Source organism: Wyeomyia smithii, chromosome 3 (genome assembly GCF_029784165.1).
Source record: "Wyeomyia smithii strain HCP4-BCI-WySm-NY-G18 chromosome 3, ASM2978416v1, whole genome shotgun sequence".
NCBI classification, from domain to species: Eukaryota; Metazoa; Arthropoda; class Insecta; order Diptera; family Culicidae; genus Wyeomyia; species Wyeomyia smithii.
Window position 1 is genome coordinate 78,124,442 of NC_073696.1, and position 27,632 is coordinate 78,152,073.

The 27,632-nt window shown below is 39.2% G+C and overlaps 1 protein-coding gene across 1 annotated transcript in view; it reads right to left on the reverse strand.

Moving 5' to 3' along the window:
- The window catches only part of LOC129726900 (serine protease filzig), a 142,291-nt gene that overhangs the window by 15,806 nt on the left and 98,853 nt on the right, over positions 1-27,632 (reverse strand). Inside the window, exons 2-5 of the mRNA XM_055684120.1 lie at positions 2,890-5,954; positions 2,601-2,787; positions 2,329-2,515; positions 1,841-2,025 (exon numbers count right to left, since the gene is read on the reverse strand). Of these exons, the coding sequence (XP_055540095.1) occupies positions 1,841-2,025; positions 2,329-2,515; positions 2,601-2,787; positions 2,890-5,954 (3,624 nt within the window). The remainder of the gene's footprint in view (positions 1-1,840; positions 2,026-2,328; positions 2,516-2,600; positions 2,788-2,889; positions 5,955-27,632) is intronic.

Consider the following 27,632-nt stretch of genomic DNA (forward strand, 5'->3'; position numbering starts at 1 on the left):
TTAAAAACACCCACCAATTTCTTGAAGTACCAAACACAGTATTATCAGCGCTAGTATCAGCTGGCTTTCCGAGTTTGCTTTCGGCATAAACACGGCTCATTCTCCCGGTTGGTCACATGTCTCAGCAGCAGCGCGGTTCTTTTCAGTGTGTGTTGTCAGAGTGGTGTTGCGTGACCGGGTAACACCCGGGCGGAAATTTTGGGTGTCACCCCCATTAGGTTGCAGTGAAATCATTTCATTTTTTTTTTTTAATTGTGAGAGCTAGCACGTTCGTTTTTAATTGCATTAAATCTACCTATTTTTGAAAAAATGGTTGAGATTGTACTCTTAGGAGCAAATTTAAATAATTTTCAAGGGTTTCACCGTGACCTCCACCTAATTAATAGTTAATATCACGGATATTATCCTTTTGAAGGTGACACGTATGAAAATATTCCTCATGAGTGTCACCCCCTAGGGGGTGATGCAAAGCAACTAAACAAGCAATTTAAGATTAACCAACGAAATGTCTCGTGCGCTAGACTTTGGGAGTAAATGCTTTTTTATTCTGTTCCGACAATGATATCGTATTTTCATGTGCGAATTAAGAGCCTATAGTACTTCAATGGCACATGAGAAGCTCGGGGGTTGATGCTATCGTGACGATTTGGGATATTGCTTAGCTGAAATAGGTTGATGTGTATGAAATTTTTCTCGAACACTTGAAGGTTCCCGATCACAGCCACATAGTTCGTACTCCAGCATGGCACAAAACGTGTGAAGTATTGTATTATTCTTATAATTCGTGTTAATTTAAAAATCAGTGAAAAGTAAACCACTAACAAAGGCTTTGGAAAAGATCCGTGATGCTCTACGACCAGTATTGAAAATTGTCCTCTAAGGCGGTCAAAAGAAAAAAAAATTTCTTCAATGAAAATTTGTATACAAGTTATGATGTTTGTAACTTGCATTCAAATGGATGTTGAAAAATAACACTTCATAATTATAATTAAATAGTTGAATAGCCTTATGACGACACATTCAAGGTCACTGGACTTTTTTGTTACTAAATTGAACATATATGTTGTAGAAAAACCAATGATATTAACAAAACGTCTTGAACTTTTTCCCCTTCCAATTTTCAATATTTTTGAAGGGACGAACATTTTTGAAGGGACGACATTAAATGAAAATAAAATTTGTATCGGCCTAATTGTTGATTAGAGTTCGACTGTTCAGTTGTTATGTGCGTTGGATGTACTTTCGGCTGAGCCGTCTCAAAAAAGTAGTGTTTTAGGACCTTATACCGTGCGCGATCACTATAGTCATGGAGAAAATCTGAATTCAGCGCTCTCAGTGATCATTAAATACGAAGTTAGACATAAGAGGTATAATCCGTTTCTGGATAGAAAATTATTTTTTTCTTCATCTAAGGATAGAAAATTATGTTTCCCAAAGCTCTTCTGAACATTTCAAAATGCGCACTCTTAAGAAGAAATAAGTTTTTCCAACAAAAACTTTTTCATGTCTATGAAACATTTTCAACGTGAAACAATGTTTGATACGAAAATGCGCTCAAAAGCATTCAGAAAGCTCTCAGAAACAAAAAAATGGACATGTCAAAGTTCTTGTTTGAAAATCTTTTTTCGTTGAGAGAGCCAATTTTGATTTTTTAAGAACAATTCAGGGCTAAAATAGAAAACTTAAATTTTAACAACCCCCAAAGTGTCATTGGATTCTGAGAGGGTACTGCCATCATCTGGCGCGAAACCCACTTAATACTAAACTTCTGGGACATTGAAAATGTGGATAATAAACAGTCACCATACGTCTGCCATTAGTTAGTTCACAGGACACTTACCTATGTGTACATCGTAATGTATAGGACTCTCCAGTTCCAGTATGGCAAGATCGTTCTCGAAGGTTGCCGCGTCGTACTGCCGGTGTACGATCACTCGCTTGACGTTCTTCGTGACAGACCGTTTCGTTTCCAGGTCGCTCGAGATGTCAAACTCTCCGAATACCGCCACCAGGGATGCGAGAAAACTAAAAATTGCCAAAACTTAGTGTGAGGGAAAAAACCTTTCATTAAGGTGAAACGGGATTGTGGCCTTTTCCTATACAATTTTGAGGTTAGAGTTTATTTTACTTCTGTATTTTGATCGTAAAAAAATCGGCTTCCACTAAATAAACAGCACTCAAATTGCTACTTCAAGCATGCAACAGTTGTGGAAACAATTGATCAAAGTTTCATGTACGTAGTCTTCATAAATCAAGAAAAAATTAGATTGCAAAATTCGAGTTGATCGCGACCACATTCCGTTTCACCTTAAAGACTGTTAAAATTACCCCGGTTGACAGTGAGCAGCCGTGATGACGTACTCATTCGTGATCAGCACTCCGCCGCACTTGTTTTTGGTGAACAGTCCGAGCCAGGTCGATTCTCGTACCAACACCTGCCAGGGCCACTCGCCGAACTTGGCCGCTTTTCCACCGACGACGCGAGCGCTTTTCATCAGTGGCCGCTGACCGCAAACTAGGGTTACGAGAAAAAAAATGAAAACAAACAGAAAAGTAGTCTTCAGTTGATAGTAACGCAGTTAGTAATTAGAGTATATTACGTATTTTCCGTGTCCCCTGCGCCTGGCCTTCAATCGTTTCGTTCGTTTCCTCTCCAACGTCCTCCTCTTCCTCTTCCTCGTCCACGGTTTCCTCCTCTTCCTCGATAATCTCATCTTCCGGGGCCGTCGTCGTAGTAGTGGTGCTAGTAGTCGTAGTCGTAGGTCGCTTAGTGGTACGCTTTGTCGCCTATAAGAGCGATGGTCGTTTCTTGAACTGATAAAAGAGAAAAACACATTTGCGCGCGACTTTTCAGGGGCCTCCCGCCGGCACCGGTCGACTGGCACTTACCTTGGTCGGTTTGCGGGTCGTAATTACCGTCACTGGTTCCGTGTCGGCTAGCGTCGGTCGGCTGGTGGGCTTCTTGGAGGGTTTCTTCGAGGTGGAGGTGCGGTTCGGTTTCTTCGTAGTCGCTGGAGGTTTGCTTTCGTCCGCGGAGGGTTTCGAGCCCGAGGTGCTGCTGGTAGGTTTCGGGCGCGTTGACGAGCTAGATGGTTTTGGTTTCGAGCTGGATGGTTTTGCCGGTTTCGTTGTATCGGAAAGCGTGGTGGGTGTTACGCCGGGCTTTGACGCGGATGATGAAGTTGGTTTGGTGGAATTGCTGGGTCGCTTCTTGCTTGGCTTTTTGGATGGTTTCGGCTTGATGGTGGTCTGCGAAGCAGTGTCCTGCTGGATTACCGTTGGTTTAGCGGTGGTAGGTTTCTTCGATGAGTTCGTTGATGTTGATGTTCCATTGGAGGGTTTTTTGCTACCACTGGGGCGCTTCTTCTTTTTCTTGGTAACCGGCTTGCGTGTAGTCGTCTTATTCTTTTCCGCATTGGACGCTGATTGTGCGTTCAACGTTATGTTCTTTCTTTCCTTGAGAATTGCTTCCAGTTCTTCAAAGTTACCGTTAAATGTTTCTACGATTTTGTTCACCAGCATGTTAACTTTATCATCCTTGATTCCACTGTTTTCGATTTTGGTCATGTTACCCATCATAGTATCCGTCAGGTTTAGGTTGGGGTTTCGAACAGGTGGGAAGTTATTGATGTCATCCGGGGTGGTGTACAGTTCGTTCTTCAACGTCGTGGATTCCATGTAAATGATGTTAGGCGGTGATTGCGCGGGAATACGGGTCATCGTTTGATAATTCGGTGTTGGTCCATATGGGGAGTATGTGGATGTCGCAAAGTTGCTTATAATATTGTTGTCAACGATAGTATACACTGAAGTCGAAGAAATTGATGGTCTCGTAACGGGTCGTTGAGTGACTCCGAAATAGCCTTCATCCTCGAAATCGGCGAGTGATGAAACATAAACCGGTGGTGGAGTATTTTCGTAGAAGCTAGGTCGTTGGTTTCCGGCGGAGCTAGTCAATTTATTGCTCCAGGTGCTAGAGGTTACGAGACCAGGTACAGGCTTTGGTGTTATATGCACGGTTGGGGATGGATTTTCAGAAGCACCCGAAATTTGCACATAGTTAACATTTGATAGGGTAGACGGTGACTGGTGGGATAAGGTCGAAGATTGTACGATGTATTCTGGAAGTTTCACAGTTGTCGATGGCGGACGACGCTTGGTTGGTACTGTTGTTACTTTTTTAGTCGGTTGGACTGTAGGAGGTTGGCTGTAGGCCGGTGCTGAAGGAGCACTGGTTGAGATGGTATAATAACCCGATGACAGAGATTCTTCTGGTTCGCTGGTGATGATGGATGGACGATTCGAGGGACCAGCAGTGACAACGAGTTTAGTCGGTGGTGGACGAGACGTGGATACGGAGACAACTGGTTCTTTCTGAGTTACGGCAGTTGATCCGTAGCCACTGGTCAAAAGAGTAGCTTGGACTACAACTGGTTCTAGAATGGGCCGGCGTGTAGGTTTCGTACTCGGCACATAACTAGTCGAGGGAACTTTCGTGACATTAGGAGTGTTGGTTTTCTGTGGTTTTGGAGCGTAGAGAGTGGTCGGCTCATATTTTTCATATTCAGTGTTGATTGTCTGTGGTTTTGTAGCATAGAGAGTTGTAGGTTCATATTTTTCATATTCGGCAGAGGGTGTGGCAAAAGTTTCCGGAGAAGTTGTCTCGTATGTGGTTTGTGCTAAAGTAACGTTTTCGATTTTGGTCACCTGAGTTTTGTTATCGTGTTTTTTGTCATTGTTATCGTTATCAGTTTCGTACTGTGGTCCAAGATTTGTTTCGTTCAGCATGAGTATGATGGATTCGATTGAATGAATATTATGTACCGAAACAGTTGGTTTCGAAGTTTGGTTTTCGTTGTCTTCGGAGTCAGTAGAAATAGTATGTACAAGTATGTAATTGTTTGCTTCAGTTCCTGGCGTTGGTTTGGGTTTTGGCTTGAACTGCGGCTTTGCGTAAGTCACTTTGAAAGGTTTTTCGGTGGTTAGCAGATCTGTTACGAATTCGTGGTTGGTAAAGTCATTGGGATCTGCGTAGCTCTGATCGATGGTTCCATTTTCATTCACGAGAAACGTTTCGGCTTCCGGATGAGTAATGTCACTGTGATCGAACAATTCATTTTCCTGGTAGATTTGGTTCGCGATCATTTGAACACCAGCTGAGGTAAAGTCGGTGTTCGTCTCAGTGGGTGCTTCCGGAGCACTAAAGCCACTGAAAAAAGGGTCATTATAGGCATTTAGGGAAGTAGGTATCTCGGAGCTGTAGACGCTGTGATGGTTGTCTGCTTCAACCTTTACGAAGTTTTCACTGTTCTGTACAATTGGTGGTGGAGTAACCGTGGTCGCGATTTCGATTTCCTCGGTTTTAATGATGTTGGACGTAGACGGAGAGTATATGGAAACGGCGTTGTTATCCAGTTCGTATTTGTGCTTATGAAGACTATTTTGTACAATATCTTCGTCCAGGTCATCATTTCCGATATAATTATTTTGCAATTTGTTGAACACCGGTTTTCCGCTCGGAGCTGCACTTGGCTTTTTTGCTTCACTATCGTTTGTGTTTCTGGTGGGTATTTCTTCTAATTTCACTGGTTCGTAAGCAATTGAACCGTACCCAGATCCTGCTGCCGATTGTTGGCTACCAAATTTTTCGTACTGACTGGCAATGGCGAAATTAAGCGGTGATTGCGGTGTGCTTTCGGTCATTTCTGTTCCGAACTGCTCCATCAGCGAATCGGTCACCATGGCGACGTCACTGGTAAGCGGTAGCTCGCAGCATGTTCCGAACAGAAAACCGTCCATGCAGGCTCCAACCACTTCACCCTGCCGCTGGAAGCACTCATGATTGAACATGCAAATAGTTGGACCACGTCGCTCTGAGTCTCGTTTTAGAAGGGACCTTGTGGCGTTGCAAAATTTGGGCGTTATTCGATAGCCTCCGAATAACCTTCGACTTTCTGCAATTGAAAAAAATAGAAAGAAAAATTGGTTTAGTCTCTTATGAAGCAGAAATTGAATTAAATTCTAGCAAAGCATTGCGCATTTTAAAAATCTGACTGCAGTCTCGAGAGATTTGAGGCAGCTCATCAAAGTGTAATTTTATTGTAGCCCCACACTGGCCTGTTGTAGGCTGTGGGAAACTGGAGCGAATCGTTTTCGCGTAGGCAGCCAAGATTATACAATATAAATAGATTGGTCGAACGTGACGTGAATTCGTTTTGGCTTGAACAGGAATACTAAAAATACAACACCATCAGTTGGCAGTTGACACAAGCATGGGAGACAAGGGTACAAAATCCATTTGTCACACTGGGGTGAAGTGAACCGCGATTTAAAAAAATGTTTATTGACGTGATTTTGTCTGTCAATTTGTTTAAAGTATGTTTTAGTCAATAAAAGTGTTTCATTTGTTCACGATGATAAGCAATCGATTTGTGGTTTATTTTCAGCAGCAGCCCATCATAACATACCCCACTGCTACTATTAAATATTTTTTACACGTTCAAAGCTTTTCAGCATCCTACCTGAAAGAGCTAGCTTTGCTTCGATTGTTGCACCTAGTTTTTCTCCGAATCGATAGCAGTGCACGTGTTGGAGAAGCTTGTCAGGCTCGTGGAAAAAGACGAAAGACCAGGCGAAACTTTGCCATCCATCGTCGGAGAGCACTACCAGAAGTTAAGTCCACTGGTTATAGTGAAATAAGTGCGGATGCCTATTTTTTCCCTGCACACGGCCTGATTCACGTCTTGAGGGCGTATTTGAAAAACTTTCGGAAGCAGAAGAAAGAATAGTGATGAATTATGTTTCAATTATTGCAACGTGCCATGCTTTTCGTGGAATATTGGTATTATTGCAGTCGTAATGGTAGAATTTTTCACTCTAGTAGAATTTTCTATAATGGATTCGAAGCAATTATTTTAAACTATTGTCCATTTCATATCTTATTTGACTTTTTACTCTTCTATAATCGATCAAGTTTTAATTACAATCGGTTGACTCACGATTGTATTTTTTGGTTCCTTTTTTCATTGGAATTAATATTTAACCCTCAGACGGACTTCGAAAAAATCACTATGAAGCTTTATAATCATTTTTTAAGTATTGATTGAAGCTTTTTAGAGGTATAACTGAGACCGTCTAAAGGCGGCACTGGGCACTGGAGGATTAATTTGTCCCATATGTCCTCTTTCCAGAATTTTTCTTTACATGGTGACAAAGAAGTCTCGCAGCGCATACCGGAACCCATGCCGTTGTTTGTTGTTCCCGAAACAAAAGTCTCCCGTTCGTAACGGAAGCATACGCCCAACTTTCAACGACACTTTAATCGTCATTATGCCTTTAAGAGTATACTCTCGGAGAAACTTTCCTAATTGGCTCATTCGCCAATCATGCTGCTTATGCCCGGAGCCCAGGATATGTTCCCATTTGCGAAAGAACAATTACAGAACAAAGCGTCAAGTGCCAGAATAGGTGGGGTACGTGAATCGGAGAATGCTTTTAAAATTTTTAGTCCCCTCCATTGTCGGTGATTGTCATTTTCATTCTTGCTTTCTGTACACGGAAAGGAAACTGGACTTTTGTACCGGCACACCATTGCAACCGCACTACCGACCATTAGTCAGTGTCATTGCTCTTTGATTATACTAGTTAATTAGCAAGGGAAGCAAAACCCGAAGCGAGCTCTGAATTTTTCATCAGAACACACTGTTACGAGGCGACTGTGGAATATAAAAGCATCTAGAGCAATGGTAGATTTGGTGTTTGGACCACCAGGATGTGGTTTTAATATGGAATGAATTGCTTGGTTTTGCTACATGTAACAGTTTCAGTTTTAGTATAGCCGGGAAAGAGTTATTTATACAAACGTTAAAATTTCGAAATCTCCGTGAGCATTACGTGTGAATTCTGAAATTCGCATTGAAAACTTTACATTTAGCTATTAAAAGCGGGACTAATTCCACCTGCTAATCAAGATAAGAAGCAAAAAATGAAACGGTCGGTTAAAATCTCTGAATATTTTTAAATTTAGACTTTTAGTTGACATTCATAATGTCAATAACCGCTTTGAAATAGATTATCATATTTTGTGCAAATAAAATTCGAACCAAAAATAGCAAATATTTGCTTCGTGTAATGTCCGCTTAAGAAATAGGTAGCTACAAGTGAAAACACTGTGAATTTCGTAATTTTCAACAAAAATGCGACATAGTAATAAACAGATTTGGCCACGATGTAAGTGCTTTAAATCAATTATAAAACTTTCTCTCGTTTACACAATTTAACATCAAATCAAATGGTCTTGTATAACGTCCGCTAGACTATAGTAAAATCTGGAAGTTGCTTAATATAAAACAGGCGTTTTTTATGAAGGCTGCATATCCCTTGTTGCGTTAAGCAGCATTAGGTTTTTTTTTTTGATTTTTATGAAACCACTGGAATTGGTTTTATACAGTGGAAATAATATACACCCTCATAAAGTAAAAATGTTATGGCATCAGTGGATATAGGAAAAATATTTATCAGAGTTTTAAAGTAATTTTTGTCGAAAAGTTATTCAAATTTTTTAAGCAATATGATACACAAAATATATGGTTTTACTTAAGACAAAATCTTCGTCTCGTGATTTGAAAATAATTGAAGTTTTTTTTCCCAAAAGACGTAAACAACATCGAATGTTGGTTTTGACTGGCTTTGAAAAGTTTAGTCCCAGTGTGTGATAAATTGAAATGTATTTTGATCAGATTGAGTTGACACGTGACTGACGACTTTTTACGAATTTTATGCATTGTTTATTATAACTATGGCACGTTCATGTGTGTTGAAGTAGGAGCTTTAGAAATTACAAGTTTTCACTCGTTCTGGAAAGCGATCTCAATGGCACCAGCTTAATGAACTTTCATAAATTTAATTACTTAGTCTCCGTCGTAATGGCAGGACAGTTGCAACTTCCGGGTTGGAGCTTTCGTCACGCTTGACTTTTCGTCGTTGAGTACCGTTCTACTAATAATCGCAAAAGGTAATGGCTTGCATTGAACGAGTTTGGAAATTGTATGAACTATTCATCATCGTCTCTTAGTTGACTTTGACCTATCAGAGTAGGTTATAGTTATGTGGAAAAATTGAAATATTAATATCACATGCATTTTCTTTTCTAAAGAACTGAGAATAATTTAAATAAGCTATATGTTTCATGATTTCATGTAGGTTTTGTAATGTCCAACAACTTTGCCAGAGACACTACTATGCCAAAATATCCCAAAGAAATGCTTTTTTGAAATGTATCTGTTAACTTGTCCGTAGAAACATTTAAATATTTTCGCATATGACTAGATTCATCAGGTTTAAAAATGACATTTCCAGTAGAAATGATATAGAATTATTTTAGAATGATTTATTTTTTTAGCAAACTTTTTTTTAATTTACACCGCTGTTCACATCCATTGTATATTAATTGTTTCGCAGTTTACAGAGAATTTAAAATAGTTACTTGCTGCTATCGAAGCTTGTATTGAAGTTAATGATTGTCGTTACAATAAATTAAATCTTTCCTAGAATAATTAGAGAACTTTTTAATATCAATATAATGGACATTATTTGCGAAAAGCGAAGCGAAACAACGTGCCACCATTTGTTCCGTCACTTTAAAGATGGTAATTTCTTCGTTGACGACTGTCCGTGTGAAGGAAGGCCAACATTTTTGAAGATGCTGGATTGGAGGAATTGCTTAGTGAAGATTCATGCCAAACGTAGGAATAGCTTGCTTAAGCCCCAAGCCATTTTCAAGCGATTGCATTGTTTGGAATGATTCAAAAACATGAAGCTTACGTTTCATATAATTTGAAACTAAAGGACGTAGAGTGTTGTTTTTTGTGCCGGTGAACAACTAGTTTGGTGGTATATAAGAAAGAGTTTCGCATCGCATCGTGATGAGAAATGGATTTAGTACAGCGGTGTCGACTTCAACTAATGCGATTAACCCATTATCGATGGGTGATGTCATATGGCATCACCTGACATTTGAACTTTGATTTAAGGTGAAACTCCGTGCTCAAATTTTGCTAGATAATTTTATCGAAAATCATTGAAATTACGTGTGTGAAACATTGATCAATTATTTGCACTGCTTACGCATGCATAGAGTAGTAATTCGAGCGCTATTTAAGAGGTGATAGGTGAGATTTCTACGCTCAAAATCGTCAAGTGAAAAGAAACCTAACCTTAAAATTGTATGGAAAAAAGTTACAGTCCAGTTTCACTTTGAGGTAAGCAATTATATAAATTTGCACGTTGAAACTGTTCAATACGGTAAGAGAACAAATTGCTCTTCAATATGAAAATGAAAGTTAGTCGCCAAAAGATTTATAGTTTGAAATTATTATTAGAATCATATTGCATGATTGAAATTTGATTATTCGCAAAAATGTTGATATTAAAAATTTTTGAAACTTAACTTTCAAGCAAAAATTCGTCTTACATTCCTCCATCCAGAGCAATTGATCAAAAGTTTGGTAATAATGTCAAGTTTCAATAAAAAAACTAAGAGAACTGATTGCTCTTTGATATGCGATAGAGTTTGTATCAATTGCACACATAGTTAATAAGTATTGAAATCAAATTGCATCATAAAAGAAAAGATTTAGTAAATTTTACTCATCCAACCAATCGCCTCCTAACTTTCAGGTAGTAAAATAAAACATCTTATTTAGTTTTTTCGTTGTTCGTTTTATGCAATTTCATCCCCATATCCAAATTCACAAACTTTCCCCTAACACTGCTCATAAGGTCATGTACAACGTTTGGACCCATTGTTTTTGTGTGGAAATCCATTTTTTCTTTATATCGTCCTCCGATTTTACTTCCTTAGTATATTTTCGAAGTGCCTGCTTTTTGATGGCCTAGTACTTCTCAATTGGCCGCAGTCCAGGTTCGGCGGATTGAGATGCTTCGGTACGAAATTGACTTTCTTAGTCTGGTCCTACTACAGAATATCTTTCGAGTAGTGACACGAGGCTAAATCCGGCCAGAAGGTTGTAGGATCATTGTGTGACCTCAGAAGTGAAAGGCAACGCTTTTGGAACGCTTTTCCTTCAAGTATATCTGCCCATTGACCGTCCCGGTTGTCACGAATGGGATGCTCCGCTTTCCACACTAGCAAATTGCTTGCCAAACCATACACTTTTTGGCATTCTTTGACATTCTCTGCTTTCTAAGGAACTTCGAATTTATGATGAGCGTTGAAGTTCTGGAGTCCCGGAAGCTGCCAAAAATCTGCTTTTACATATGTCTCGTCATCCATAACAAGGAGATGTGGTTTCGTCAACATCTGGGTGTAGAGCTTCTGTGCACGTGTTTTCGCCACCGTATTTTGCCGTTCATTGCGATTCGGTGTCTTCTTTCGCACCTTGAACGAAATCTTAACTCAAATGCAGTTTTTCAGCCACATCTCTAACTGATTCGGATTTCTCTTAAAAGCTTCAACTACCCGTTTGTGATACTTTACACTATACGGAGATCCATTTTGGCCACTATTTTCTTTCCGGTCAAACGCTTGTTGTACCAATTTAAAACGCGAGTTAGGCATCGTTCAAAAGTTACGTAACGCTAAAAATCTAGATTTCAGACCCCTTCCCACCCCATTATGTAACGACAGGTAACGTTCGATATGACCCCCCCTCTCCCTAAAATTACGTAACACTGAACAGCCTGTACCCCCTCCGAAATTTTCAATTTCGAGCAATCATCACAGTTACGTAACTGTCTCTTCTACCCCTCCCACCTACGTAACGATAAGTAACGCAGACTCAACCCCCTCCCCCTCCTTCATGCGTCACGCAATTTGTGTACGACGCTTTACCATAGATTGAACCATTCCCAGCTTCCTTGTTGCACGATGAGAAAGTTTCGGATTTTCTAGGTATAGGTGCCGAATTTCTTTACCCCTTTTTTGTTCTTCCGACTCCATCTTCACAGTGATTGCAGTAGCAGCTGGGTGCAACTTTCACAGTGTCAAAAATACACATTGGACCAATTTCACCCAAATATTCAATAGAAAATACCCAATCAGTAAAAACCCTCCCCCACAAAATAAAGATTTCTTTGATTGATGGAATAAATATAAATAATTACCGTGAACCGCTTTTTTTGAAAGTTCTTCCGCGGCGAGCAGTAGAAGTTGTGCTCAACTCAACCTACAACCAAAACATTTTTTTTTTCATTATCTACATAAGAGTGGCTAGGGAAGTAAACATGATTATATTTTTAGAATTTTCCTTCGCAAAATGGCAACGGTTTGAAAAAAAATCTTCGTCGACAAAAAAAATCGACTTTAATTGTTTATAACTTTTGTTTAGGGTTTGCAATCCCGGGAAGGATTTCCCGGGAAATACCTTTTCCCGAAATTCCCGGATTCCGGGAAAAGCATATTGATTACCGGAATCCCGGGATTCCCGAGTTCCTCTTAAGAATTCGTAAGATTTACCATAGTTTTCTGGGAAATAGTTCGAGCAATAATAGTAAATACCCTATCAAGAGGTGAAACCTACGTCGTCGAACTCTATAGCAGCACTAAAACATCACACTAAGCAAATATTTGCTTGAAATGTCGGTCAATATTTGTTTGCCGTGTAATATCGAATTGTTTGCTTCAATTATTTGTTCAAAATATTTATTGTCTTATTTAGTAAACGAAAAATTGGGCAAATGTTTGCCTCGCCTAATAACGTTATTTACTAGTTAGTTCAGTACGGATAGAATAGTTGCTTTAACTTTCGATTTGTTCATTGATAAAAATTTCCGAAACCTGTAAATTGACAATGAAGAAGCTACAGTTAAAATTTCAATCGGTTGCTCGCCGATTTTCAAAAATTGTTTTCAAAAAAAACGAGATTAAAGTTTCAAAATGCTATAAATCTTAAGAATCGCGATAATAAAGTCCCCAATATTTTTTTTAATCTTCAGTCAGCTATCCCTGCGCCGTAAAGTTGTCCTTCATTCTTTTTCTTTCTTTTTTTATCTGTTGTAAGGTTGCTGTACGGGCGAAATGCTGGTTCTCCGGATGGTGGTTAAAGTTGGATGCAGGACCGATCGTGATATCACAGAGTCAAAAATTCGACACTATCTTGTTCCACTGAACAACGTGGTCACTTCCTGCTCTAATCTTTATTGATCGCGATAGAGAATTAGATGTATGGTGTTGTGTCTATAACGTACTTTATTCGAGTGAGGATGAAATATTCTTTCGATCTAGCTTACAGTAAAGAGAGCGAATAAAAAAATGAGTTTCTCTTTGTGTGGTGTGGAGTTGTGTAGAGTTACATTCGATGTTCCCTTTTAGGGTGATAGTCCTAATATAGCGTTAACATTCCGCCCACCATTGAAATTTAATTTAAATTTACAATTATAATAATGTTTGAATCAGTAGTATAGGAATAATTGTCGGTTTCTGCCTGAGTTGAGGTATGCGTTCTCGGTTTTCTTCGCCGGTTGTATCGGATTGCGGTACAGGTCCTCTCGGGGCCCACTGATCGAAATGTCCTTCTGCATCGATGTTCCTCGACCAACGGTTGTGGGTTGACAGGTTGGATCTCGTTACCAAGCCGGTTGGTCAATCCCCAAGGTATCTGTCAAAAACGCGGTGACTTTAGATGGAGAAACCATAGTCTGGAATAAATTGATGGAAACTAGCTACTTAACTTGTGAGAGGACCATAAGGCCCTCTCCCATCCAACATTGCCTTGTTAGTTATCTGGAACCTCGAACTACTGGAACGTCGCTGGGGGGTTGTCCTGTATAGGCAAAACACATACTCGAGTGATTGCTCGTTGATAGATGCCGTCCTTGGTCTGAACTTTGATGACTCTAATGTGGCCGTCCCTTCCAGGAAAAACTTCTAGCACTCGACCGAATCTCCACTTCATGGGTGGCATATTGTCTTCTCGCAGTAACACCATCGTTCCAATTCGGATATTATCTCGTTCATGGGTCCACCGCGTTCTTTGTTGAAGACCAGAGAGATATTCGGTGGACCAACGTTTCCACAGGCGACGCAGATATTCTTGAATGGTTTGCCACTGTGACAATCGATTAGCTGGTATTTCCTCATATGATGGTTCCGGGATGGCTGTTAGAGGGCGGTGTACCAAAAAGTGGCCAGGTGTCAAAACGTCCATATCATCGGGATGATTACTCATAGGCGTCAACGGTCTGGAGTTTAAACAAGCTTCCACTTGACTCAGAAGCGTCAGCATTTGCTCGGTTGTTACGAGTGCAGTCTTGAGGGTTCGGTAGAGATGGGTTTTGAGAGACTTTACAGCAGCCTCCCACAGTCCTCCGGAATGAGGTGATCTTGGTGGTATGAACTGGAACTGAATGCCCTGATTCGAGCACTGGTTAGCTACATGCACTCGAATTTGTCGTGAACGGAACAGTTGGGCAAATTCGTTCAAAATGCGATGAGTACCGACAAAGTTGGTGGCGTTGTCGCTGAAAATGGATTTTGGAATCCCACGCCTTGCCGTAAATCGTTTCAGTGATGCGAGAAACGAATCAGTCGAAAGATCGCTGACGAGCTCTAAGTGTACGGCCTTCGTTGACATGCAGACGAATACTGCTACATAGCATTTTTGTGGGGCAGCCTTTCGATGAGGTGGCTTCAAATGGAAGGGGCCACAGAAATCCACACCTGCATTCAGGAATGGAAGTGTAGGAGACACACGAGCTGGCGGAAGATCTGCCATAAGTTGGTCTGATACGGTGGGTTTGCATCGAAAGCAAGTGATGCATTGATGCACTACATTTCGAGCAAGATTGCGAAGTCGAATTGGCCAAAATCTTTGACGCAGTGCTGACATTAAGAGCTGCGGCCCAGCATGTAACAAATTGATGTGATAATGTCTCGCAATGAGAAGTGTTAAAGGATGCTTACTGTCTAAAATCATCGGTTGTTTCTGATCATACGAAACTAAGGCGTTGCGCAAGCGACCGCGCACACGTAGAATATCATTCACGAGGATTGGTGATAGTGCCTTTATCTTAGACGTAGATTTTACTTGGCCATTTGTTTGAATTGACCGTATTTCTTCCGGAAAGGATTCCTGCTGTGATAATCGAACAAGGTTCCGTAAAGATGCTTCGAGTTCGCTTGTGGATAAGGGTCCAGTTATTCTTATGTTTCTGTTCCCCTTTTTCGAATTGTAAGAGAATCTTCGTATGTAGGCAACTATGCGTATGAGTTCAGTAAAGGACGATTTAATACCGAAAATATTACTGGTGTCAACAACAGGTAACGAAGTAACGACCTTTTCCTCCAAGTGGTCTGCTTCGAAGAGATCATCGGTAGTTCTGAGTAGAGAAGGCCAAAACCTGCAGGATTGGCTTAACCAAGCAGGCCCATGCCACCAGGGATTGTATTCGACGAGTTGAGAGGCTGGCATTCCGCGTGAAATCGCATCTGCTGGGTTTTCGGTTCCCGCTACGTGTCCCCATGTGCCAGCTGCCGTGATATGCTGGATTTCTGCAACCTGGTTTGCTACAAATTTCTTCCATCGACTTGGTGTTGCCGCCAGCCAATGGACGACAATCATTGAATCTGTCCAAAAATACGATCGACCGGACACTTGTAATGCTTCTTGTACCCTTTCGTATAAGTGGCTTAATAAAAGAGCTGCTGCTAATTCCAGTTTTGGTAAGGAGATTTGTCGTTTCTTCCCAGAGTTTAAGGGAGCTACCTTTGATTTAGCGGTCAGGAGGTGAACGGTAATCGTTCCGGTGGCAGTTACTGTACGTAAGAAGAGACACGCACCGTATGCGCGTTCCGATGCGTCACAGAACCCATGTAGTTCTAAGTTTGTTTCACTGATACAAGGAGCTGCCCATCGTGGTACGGAAAAGGTACGTAGAATCTCTAGGTCCTCGCAGAACTCTTTCCAGGACCTTTGTAAGGGTTCATCCAATGGAACATCCCACGCAAGTTTCAACGCCCATAATCGTTGCATAAAAAGTTTCGATATCAACACAGTTGGGCCCAACAACCCTAACGGGTCGAACAATCTGGCAGCATCCGACAGTACTGAGCGCTTTGTGATTGCGCTCCTTTCCGGCCACTCTGGTACCTTAAAACGAAAGACATCTTCGAACGGTTGCCACAAAAGACCAAGGGTTTTTACTGGAGATGACGAAGAATCAATTTCTAATACGTCGCGGTTTTCTCGGAGCTCAGCAGGAATATTTTTAATTATGTTTGGGTTATTGGAAGCCCATTTGTGCAAGTTGAATCCTGCCGATTGCAGAAGTGAAATAAGTTGACTGCAAAGCTCCGTTCCTTCTTCCTCTGTATCGGTACCGCCAAGTAGATCGTCTATATAGAAATTCTTCAACAAAGCTTTAGCAGCCCTTGAGTGGGTCGATTTCCCTTCTGTTGCTAACTGTTGCAGACAACGCGTTGCCAGAAATGGCGCTGACGCGGTGCCGTATGTAACGGTTAAAAGTTCGTAACACTGAATTGGGTCGGTAGGAGAATCACGCCAGAGGATACGTTGCAGGTGACGGTCTGAAGGATGTACTAACACCTGCCGGTACATTTTTTCTAAATCGGCTACGACGGCATACCGATGGCGACGAAAGCGAAGAATGATGCTGTATAGATCGTCTTGTTCGTTGTGACCAACCATTAGAGCATCATTTAGTGATAATCCTGTGTCAGTAGCGCAAGATGCGTCGAAAACCACTCGAAGTTTCGTGGTTGCACTGTCTGGCCTTTCAATACAGTGGTGGGGCATGTAGTATGGATTGGTTTGGAGAAGACTATCCTTGGTTGGATCTATAGGCGACATATGTCCAAGCAGTTCATACTCCCTGATAAATGATGCATATGCCTCTTTCAGCAATGGTTTTGCTTGCAAACGACGTTCCAAAGACAAGTATCGGCGAAGTGCTATTGCATACGAGTCACCGAGCTGAGCGAGAATTGTTTCCTTTTTCGGGTGTGAAACAAAAAAACGTCCAGAGGAATCACGAAAGGTTGTGTTAGAGAAATGCGCTTCACATAAACGTTCCTCTATCGAAAGAGCATTTTCAGAATAGCAAGATTCGAGCTCCCAAAAGCGAGTAAGTTGGTGTTCGAGTTCGGCGTTGCTGCAAACCATTGTCAACGCGGTTTGCTGATCCGGAGTGGTGTCACATTTTCCCGACACAATCCAGCCAAAAACGGTCTCTTTCAGAATCGGCATACTCACTCCTAGTGTCACAAAACCGCCTAGCAATAAATGGTAATACACCTCAGCTCCAATGATTGCATCAATTCGATGTGGCTCATAAAAGTGCGGATCGGCTAAGCACAGAGATGATGGTATTTTCCAGGTCGAGACTGGAACACGGTTCGATGGGATGATTGGTTTAAATTCAGGAAGGATGTGGAATCGTAAATCAGTACAGTAATCAGAGCAGCGAGATAACACCTTAACCATTGCAGACTGTTTGGATTTGGCAGGAGTTGAACTAACACCTTGAAACGAAAGTGGATCGTCCTGTCTACGAAGCATCAATTTTTGAGCGAGTTGTTCACTTATCAAATTTCGTTCTGAACAGCAATCTAAGAGAATTCGAGCCAAAAGAGTGTTTCCCTTGTAGTCTGCCAATTTAACAACTGCCGTCGAAAGAAATACAGCGCTGCGGCTTGGGGATAATTTGGGTTGCATAGGCTTCAACAACGTTTGCGACGTAGCGAAAGTTTGCGATTGTGGTGGAGACTCGATATAGTTTGTAGCGTCATTGGCACGATTCGGGGGTGTAACGGTTGTCTGCGTCTGGTTTGACTCATGCCTTTGAGCTTGAGAATTATTCGACGGTCGAATGTGTAGCATGGTGTGATGCTTGTTACCACACACGCGACATGCTGAGCTAGAACACGCCCGTACCATGTGGGAAGAGGAGAGGCAATTTATGCAAAGACCCATTCGCTTAACTGTTTCAAGCCTTTGGTGGGGATTCAATTTTTGAAAGGAATCGCATTTAAAGGGAGAATGGGACGGTTTTTGGCAGAAAGGGCACGGCTTATTTGTTACTGCAGTTGTTGTAAGAGTTGATTCAATTCTCGGTCTCGACGGAGGTTTCACCGTTTCATGACGATGATCGCGATTGCGCTGTTTCGATTCGGAAAGTGGTTGAAGGGTAGCGAGATGTTCACGTAAAAATTTTAACAACTCTTCATACCTCGGCACCTCACGGCTCTTGTGTGTGCGTTCCCAATGTCGCTGAGTGTCTGAGTCAAGTCGTCTGTATAACAAATGAGCGAGAAGATGAGACCATTCTTCAGGTTGCAAACCAAGCTTTTTCAACTGAAGTAAATTGCGTTCAAAAGAGTCGATGAGGTGAACTAAGGCGTCGAAAGACTCTTTTCTCATCGGTTCCGCTTCCAGAAAACCGTCAATCAATGTGCGGGCGATGATCTTTTTGTTTTCAAACCGCTCCTGCAGCATCGACCAAGCCACTTCGTAATTCGCGGCGGTTACCTCTATCGATTCTACTAACGTCCTGGCATCCTTAGTAAGCACGGTTAACAGATAATTAAACTTGTCGAAAGCGGTTAGCGACGGTTCCTTATCGATCATGCTCTGGAAAGCATCACGAAAACTAAGCCAATCCTTTACACTGCCATCAAAAGAAGGGATTTTGAAAACTGGGAGGTGGATTCGAGATGCTAACGGTTGGCAGGGCAAGGATACGGGAGAGGGAGCAGCTATAGCAGTCGGTTTGGCTAGGTGAGACAGCAGAAAGTCTTTTAAGTCGAAATACCTATTCTCAAAACTCAAACGGTTGGATTTATTCGCAGCATCGACGTCCAGTTTCACTTGCTTCTCTTTTGGATCGGATGCATCACTCTTTAAATCCAAGTCTTGCTCTTGCCGCGATTCTATTTTAGCTCGATTGGTTCGAAACTCGCTAAATAAACCTTCCAACCGATCCAGACGCGAACTGATTTTCGCTTGATCTCGGTTTTTGTCGAAGCCGCTAACAAATTGTTCGAGGTTAGACAACGAATCTTCAAGCCCTCGTTCGATTTTGGTCATTTCTCGTAAAGATGTCATTACAATATTTTTATACTCCCCTACAATTCGCAACTTTATAATTTGATAGCGAAAAACACCTTACATCTAAGTGAAACTAGCATGCAGCAATTTATTTCGTGCACCTTCTATTGAGCTATTGTACTCACGCTACCAGCCTATTGTTCTCAACCCAAGCCACGCCGATGTGTGTCCCAGCGAATTGGAGGATGAATAATCGAAAACTTCACAAATAACTCCACTCTGCGGACCTGATATCGTGGTTGTAGATTGAGCACGTTGGTAGAATGTCGAAATGAGCAGTAATCGTCGAAACTGATTGAATGTCGAAATATCACCGGGTCGCATGTGCTCATACGACGGTACCCTTGTTGGCGCTAATTTACCACAATCCGGTTCGAAGGACCATTAATGTACGGGCGAAATGCTGGTTCTCCGGATGGTGGTTAAAGTTGGATGCAGGACCGATCGTGATATCACAGAGTCAAAAATTCGACACTATCTTGTTCCACTGAACAACGTGGTCACTTCCTGCTCTAATCTTTATTGATCGCGATAGAGAATTAGATGTATGGTGTTGTGTCTATAACGTACTTTATTCGAGTGAGGATGAAATATTCTTTCGATCTAGCTTACAGTAAAGAGAGCGAATAAAAAAATGAGTTTCTCTTTGTGTGGTGTGGAGTTGTGTAGAGTTACATTCGATGTTCCCTTTTAGGGTGATAGTCCTAATATAGCGTTAACAGTTGCTCCTAGCCTCTTTCACGATATCAGACATGCGATGCTCAGCTTGACGCGGTTGGCGTCCGATCCCACGCAAAACTCAAACTTGTCACTCATATTTAAGTACTTTTGAATATGACTCACAGTTGAAAAAGTATAGAAAAATTCAAACAAAGAACCTATACACCGAGAACGGCTGATCGTCTAAACAAAGGGAAATTTTGAGTAAACACGTGCTGTTGAGACGTTCAAATTTGAAGCACGATATCGATTATAGGTAACTTCTAAAAGTTGTTCGGTAAGAATTGGTATAAACGAATTTTGAGTTTAGATCAGTACTTGGGCGATCTAGATTTTGATTCTAGGATAGTTTTATCATGATTTAAGCCAGTAAAAAATGACAAGAAAAAATTTCTTTTGGTGAATACTATTTCTTAAGCAGTTGGTTCGAACCCAGGCGTCGAGCGTGGTTGGCGGGCACGTTACCAACCACGCTAGGCCCCCGCCTGTGAGTAAAGGTTCATTCAAATCAAAAATGGTCGATGAAATTTTTGCGAATTTTCAGGTCATTTGGCATGAAAACGCTCAGGAGTGGTAAAAAGCTATAATCTTTTATATTTTCCAGTTTGAGTTCGGGGGAAAACCAATGTTGACCAGTGTAATCTTTGCAGAAATTGTATTTTTTCACGAAAATGTACTTTTTAATAAGCTTAAAATGCTATGGGTTTCGAAATTGGAAAAGAAAATTAGCATTAAAGTTTTTTTATTGAAAAATGGTAGACCCGTATTTTTTTGTCTTAAGCTTAATACTTTCTGTTATAGGGTTGCACAACAAAATTGGCCTCTTTTGAAATTTTCAATTTTGAGAAATTGATAACTTTTAAGCCGATAAACCTATTTTGCATTCTTTTGGCATCAATTTGAAGGTAGTTGTCGAATCTTTCAAAAAAAAAAAAAAAAAAATTGAACTTTGATTTGTATCGTTATACTGATTGCAGGAGCTTTTTCCAATGGAGACGCATTGTGTTTATGGTGGACAATGAAGATTACACAAATAAAAAATGTATGGCTCCATGAAAAGTTGATATTTTGTGTAAAACTTCCTGATGAATCCAAAAAACAATTAAACGGTAGGGTTTCTTCCAAAACGATAGAAATGGTTTGTTTCATAATTTTCACGAAGTTATTGTTATTTGAAGAAAGGTTATCTTTTTTTTCTTGGAAGATTTATTAATTACCTGAAAAGTTACAATTTTTGAGAAATGATTTTTTTTATTCTCGCTTATTTGCCGTCGGTCTAGTTCCACCACTATTGTTGTGCTAATCACTGACAGGTTTAGTTATTATTAATTATTAACTGACAGGAACGAGAAACGTAATTGGAATGCAGTCGATATCGCGTAGGTACCGTTTTTGAGTGGTGTAGAAAAGCAACCCACGCAAAACAATACCGCGTAGAAAAAATCTTAGTGTACCACGAAATTATAAGGGAACTGCTCCATTGTTCATCTCAGCCCATATATTCATCTCATACAATATGAAAACACAATTGAAAACAGGAAAAAAAACGCATACATTTACTTCTTAAACCAATCTGCTAATCCATGGAATGGATTCTTATTAGTTCACTTTAGATTCCTCATAAAGTATAATCCTCAAAAACTCACTTAAAAGCACTAAATTTGATATTAGAGTCGGGCATCTGCACTCGAAAATTCATTTAATTCAATCACCTACCTCAGAAAACAAAATCCGCGCATTGTTCTATACGGCTACGACGGGACTCGTTCAGTAGCCAACCAAAGTTTTTTCATCACTAGCGGACCACTTTTTATTTTAATCACTAAACAAAATCACTCGCTACACTAAGAATACTTCAATCTTTGAAATGTTCACCTCAAATTTCCTAAAACAAGCTTGAATTAGCAGAAATATATGAGATTTATTGGGATTATTTAAGAATTTCTACAATTCCTAAATTTCAACTGTATGTATTTTCATCTGTTTTCATTGCGTTGAAGAAAATCAAGAGTTGCCAAATCAGTTCCTGTTAACACGAAAAAATCATACTGAAAATGTTGAATTATTCCGACATAGTTGACATAAATCTACAGCACTGTAGTGGTTACCTAGGTTACCAATTTTGAACGTAAACAACTGCAGCGAATATCTAGGTATCCTACTACGACGGGCTGCGGCTACGTTCATTCATGATAATGCGATTCATTCATGATTAACAATGTGATGAATATGGGGGCGTCGTGAGATGAATAATTGAGCCTTGATTCAAGTTTTGAGATGGATATGGAAGCGTTGTGAAAAATGATTTGTTATACGAAATTCAGGATAAATCTAGCTAATTTTACTAAATATACAATGCTAAACGATTCCATAAGAGCACGTAAGCATATTTAGTTTATTTTTTCAATGATTTCGAGAAAATTTGGTGTTTAATCCGTGCATTCTTCGTGAATATCGGATTAATGAGATGAATAATGGAGCAGTTTCCTTCAATTAAAAATAAAATATCCAACAGTAAAATTGTTTTTCATAGATTCGAATGTATTTGAATGCTCATAACTGTTTTTTCCTAGTATCAGATTCAGGCAGATAGTATTATACAATTTTAACTGTTTTGTCTTGGAAAAAAATTAGTTTTAAAATGAAACTCTTGTGGAATTATTAAGTTTTTTGATTTTATTTTTAAATTTTCGCCAGAATTCAATGTTTTCTAACTCAGATTCGCCATTGTTTTCCATTTCCCCAAGGATACCATTTCAATTAAACAAACAGTTTTGCCAATTTCTTAGATTTTAATCAGCAGCAAGAAGTGATCTTTCGATTGTGCAGTCGATATTTTTTATGAACAACGAACATCACAAAACGACATCTTGGCATGAAAAACACCCGCGTTTAGTTTCAAATATACCGAAAAAACTTGCTTCGTAAACATACTTCAAACACGATTTTTATAGGTACTTCCTAAGTCGCTTTATTCGATAAAAGTGCTATTAATTAGATCCGCTATACTTATCAGAATCATATTTGCTAATAAAAATTTGATATCTTTATCCAAAAACAGTATAATAACATTTATATAGATGTTTCGAAATTTATTTTTCCTAGATCATAGCACTGAACAATAGCTGCTTCCATTGAGTTGTTTACCACATGCCATAGAAAGCTTGCACAGTAAAAAAAAATTACATCTGTTTTAATGCACATAAATGGAGCATTGGAAACCATGTAGTATTCCGTGTCGCATTATATTCACATGCTATGTAAATGAATATAATGTGAATTTGCATGCAAATTTATATTCAAAGTTTTAAGTTTACATAACTTAACGTACAAATTTACATGGTTTTAAACGATTTTGTACTGTGCATTATGAACGGTGTGAAATTGTATATGTTTTTCACTTTATGTGCTAGAAACCGTTGTGTGCTTTCTTTTGTATTAGTTGTGAATTTCATTTTTTGGTACTGTGTGTATATGGACTCTGCTGCATCATGTGATTAGTTTATGACGTACTGCGGAGAAGGAAAAGATAGATCCTCTGCAGTGCTTCTTGGAATATTAAATTTTTGTTTCCGTGTTCTATCCCTAGCAATGCTACCAGGTTAGTTTTCGATCATATTTGTTTTGCACTCACTGCAAAACGAGAAGGCAGTATAACTATTTTTTTTAATACTGATAAGTAACAATCATAATACTTTTCGAACGCCATGTCATATAAATCCATGCTGTTCAAGAAATAGATTAGTCAATCGGTACCAAGGTGAAGCGGTAAATTCTTACCTCTCTAAAGCACAAGATCTGGTAATGAAACCCTTAATATAAATATTTTCAGTCTAGTTGTCCGATTCAATTGACTAATGAACCCCTTAGTATTACACAGTAAAAACAATTTACATTTGTTTAAATGCACATAAATGGAGCATTGGAAACTGTGTAATATTCCGTGTGGCAATATATTCACATGCGATGTAAATGAATATATTGTTTATTTGCATGCATATTTATAGTCAAAGCTGTAAGTTTATATCACTTAACGTACAAATTTACATGGTTCCTAACGATTCTGTATTGTGCATTATTAACGGTGTGAAATTGTATATGTTTTTCACTTTATGTGCTAGAAACCGTTATGTGCTTTCATTTGTATTAGCTGTAAATTTCATTGTTTGGTACTGTGTAGATTACTGATGGTTCAAGACCTAAGCGTCAATGCAAGTCATGCCATCCGTACCCAAACTGATTCCTTCTGAGTTTCCTATCTTGGATTGCCCATCTGGATAGCATCTTTTGCCACAGTTCCTCAGAACCCTAATTACAGGGTCGATGTTCATGATTTGAGCTGCCTTTCTCATTTATTTTATAGTTTGTTACTAAACGGTTTTGCCTGGAAAATGTGGGGATACGAATTTAGTTTCGTTAGGAAATTGTATCCAGCACAGTTCTTGTTACAATATGTAAGAGGCGAACACAAACAACTATTAATCCTTTCAGTTGGCTTGAATGAACTAGTTACAAACATGTTCATTAACCCTAATGGTCTTTCACTATGACTACCCGACTCCTCATTTTCCTTTCCGTAATGAACGTCTCAGCTCTGAACGTTGGGACGTTGTGGTTGGTTTTATTGACGAGCATCTCGAGAAGATACATTAGTCTTACCGAGTCAAGTTCTTGAGAAAATAAAAACAAGTGCAAGCTTCTCTTGCTAATGATGATCTGCTTACGGATATTTTCACTATTCATTAATGGAGCCTAGCCATGTTTAATGTGTGTGTGCATTTCGTGACTATACTTGTAATGGCTTTTAGTTGACAGTTTTAGCTTCTCGGTTCAGTGCGTCTTGAGCTGCCCGACAGATCAGACGTATTTTCGGTTGCTTGTGGACTGGTCTTTGACTGCCTATAGCTTCAAAGTTTGTGTTTTGTCAGTGTGTCTTTTAAAGATTACCTGGAAGTTAACTTGCATCAGTCTTTCTCAAGATTACCTATTTCTCTCTTTCTCAATACTTGCATTGATATTATTTTTGAACTTATTTCGTATCACCTGAAATGGCAGGACGAAAAAAGAAACCACGCATCGCTACGGGGAGGAAAAGAGAGGCATCTCTTTCTGAAACTAGCTTATGCAGTGAAAATTTATATGATATTCTGCCTGAGCAAGAAGCCGGCGAAATTGAAATGTTCGAAAGTAAAACTATTCAAAGTGAAATTTCTGTAAAAAAGGAGAAAGTTCCACCTATTGTGGTAACTATTGCTTCTGAATTTAATATTTTTAAAAGAGAACTTTCTACGTTTCTCTCCGACGTCAAAGTTACTTATCAAATTGGCCAAAGGGGCGAATGCCGTTTACTGGCCCAAACATTGAAAGATTGGAATCGTCTTATTCAGTATTTAACTGAAAAAAATGTATAAATTTTTTACATATGATACGAAGAGTGCCAAGCCGTTCAAGGTCGTATTGAAAGGTCTCACCAACGATCAAACCATTGATAAGATCAAAATTACTTTGACAGAATTACTTGGTATAGCCCCTACCCAAGTAATTCTGATGAAACAAAAATCACGAGGCGAAAACAGTCAGCGAACTGGAATTTCCCTTGTAAATTATTTAATTCATTTTAACCGCAGTGAGGTTAATAACTTAAAATTTTTTGAAAAAGCACATGCTATATATAACGTGCGTGTAAAATGGGAATTATATCGAAAGTTTGGCGGAGGTGAAAAGCATATCATCCAATGCCGTGTTTGCCAACGTTATGGCCATGGTTCAAAGTTTTGTAACATGGACCAAAAATGCTTCATTTGTGGAGACTCTTCTCACAAAAAGGACACATGTCCTGTGATAGAGAGTAAAAATTTTCGCTGTGCGAATTGTAACGGCAACCATATGTCGAATTTTTTTCAATGCCCAGTCCGTTTAGCAATTGTTAAGGCAAGGCAATGTGAACAAAATTCAAAACAAACTTCAAAACAAAATTCTCCAAGCGTACCAGTGACTCATAGTTTACCTCCTCCTTTGCATACCCTTTTAACTTATGCACAGGTTACAGGTAGTTCGAACATTATACCGCCTAGTGTTGGTAGTTCGAAAATGACCGTTAATGTGGGTAAGCAAAACACGCTAGAAAATAATTGTACACCTATTACTCCAGCTAATATTGCTTCCGAATATATTTTTTCTAATGTCAACTGCCTGGGGTCTATTACGGCAGGTAAACTTTATTTTTTGCAACAGGCAATGTTCGATCTTATGAACGCCTTGTTGCAGGCAAAATCAATGTTTGAAGCCATTCAAATAAGCACAAATTTTACTAATAAAATTGTTTTTAATTTAAAATTTAGCAATGATTTTAGATAAAACAATTAAAATATTAAATTGGAATGCTCGCTCATTGAAGGCCAATGAGAATGAGCTTTTTAATTTTTTAACAGTAAATAATGTGCATATTGCAATTATTACTGAAACATTTTTGAAACCTAACATAAAATTAAAATATGATCCCAATTACGTTGTTCATAGATATGATTGGATTCAGGGTTCCGGCGGTGGAGATGCAATTGTTATTCATCGCCGAATCAAACATCGTGCTCTTCCCCATCTTGAGACGAAAGTTATTGAAACTTTGGGAATTGAAGTTCAAACTGAACTTGGTATTTTATTTATTGCCGCAGCATATTTACCATTTCAATGCACACGTGAGCACAAAAATTATTTTAAAGGTGATTTACAAAAACTCACCAGAAATCGTTCGAATTTTTTTATAATCAGCGATTTTAACGCTAAATATGTTCATGGAATAATTCTCAAAGTAATTCCAATGGCAAAATTTTATTCAATGATTGTTCTTCAGGATACTATTCTTTTTTGTCTCCGAATAGTCCTACATGCTTTTCTTCTGTAAGTAACCCTTCAACAATTGATTTGGTGCTTACAGATCAAAGTCATGTATGTAGTGATTTGATCACACATGCTGACTTTGATTCTGATCATCTTCCAATAACTTTTTCTTTATCACAAGAATTAGTTTAAAACCCTATGAGCTCTGTTTTTAATTATAACAAGGCTAATTGGGAAAGAAACAAAACTCATATTGAGAGAAATTTCAATAATGAGCTTGATTTGCAAAACGAAGTGAATATTGATTCCGCTTTGGAAGCATTAAAATGTGCAATTGTTGATGCCAGGAATTATTCTGTTCCAAAGGCTCAAGTGAAATGTGATTCACCAATAATGGACGAAAATCTTCAACTACTAATTCGTTTGAAAAATGTCCGCAGACGTCAATATCAACGTTCTCGTGACCCTGTTTTTAAAACTATTTATAAAGATTTACAGAAAGAGATTAAACATAGATTTACTCTTCTGAGAAATCAAAATTTTGAGACTAAAGTTGAAAAATTGAAACCATATTCAAAACCATTTTGGAAGCTGTCGAAAATTCTTAAGAAACCTTCAAAGCCCATTCCAGTTTTAAAAGATGGTGAACGTTTTCTTGTATCCAATGAACAAAAGGCTCAAAGACTTGCTCAGCGGTTTGAGAGTATTCATAACTCAAATTTGAATTTTGTGAGTCCAATTAAAAATGAAGTCACACGTCAATTTGATTTAATTTCTTCCCAGAATTTTTCACCTGCAGAAATGATTGAAACTAACTTGAATGAGATTGAATCAATTATTAAAAAATTCAAAAATATGATAGCACCTGGTGACGATGGAATCTTTAATATATTAATCAAACATCTCCCTGAAAGCACAACGGAATTTTTAGTGAAAATTTTCAATTGCTGCTTCAAAATTGCATATTTTCCCAAATCATGGAAAAATGCAAAA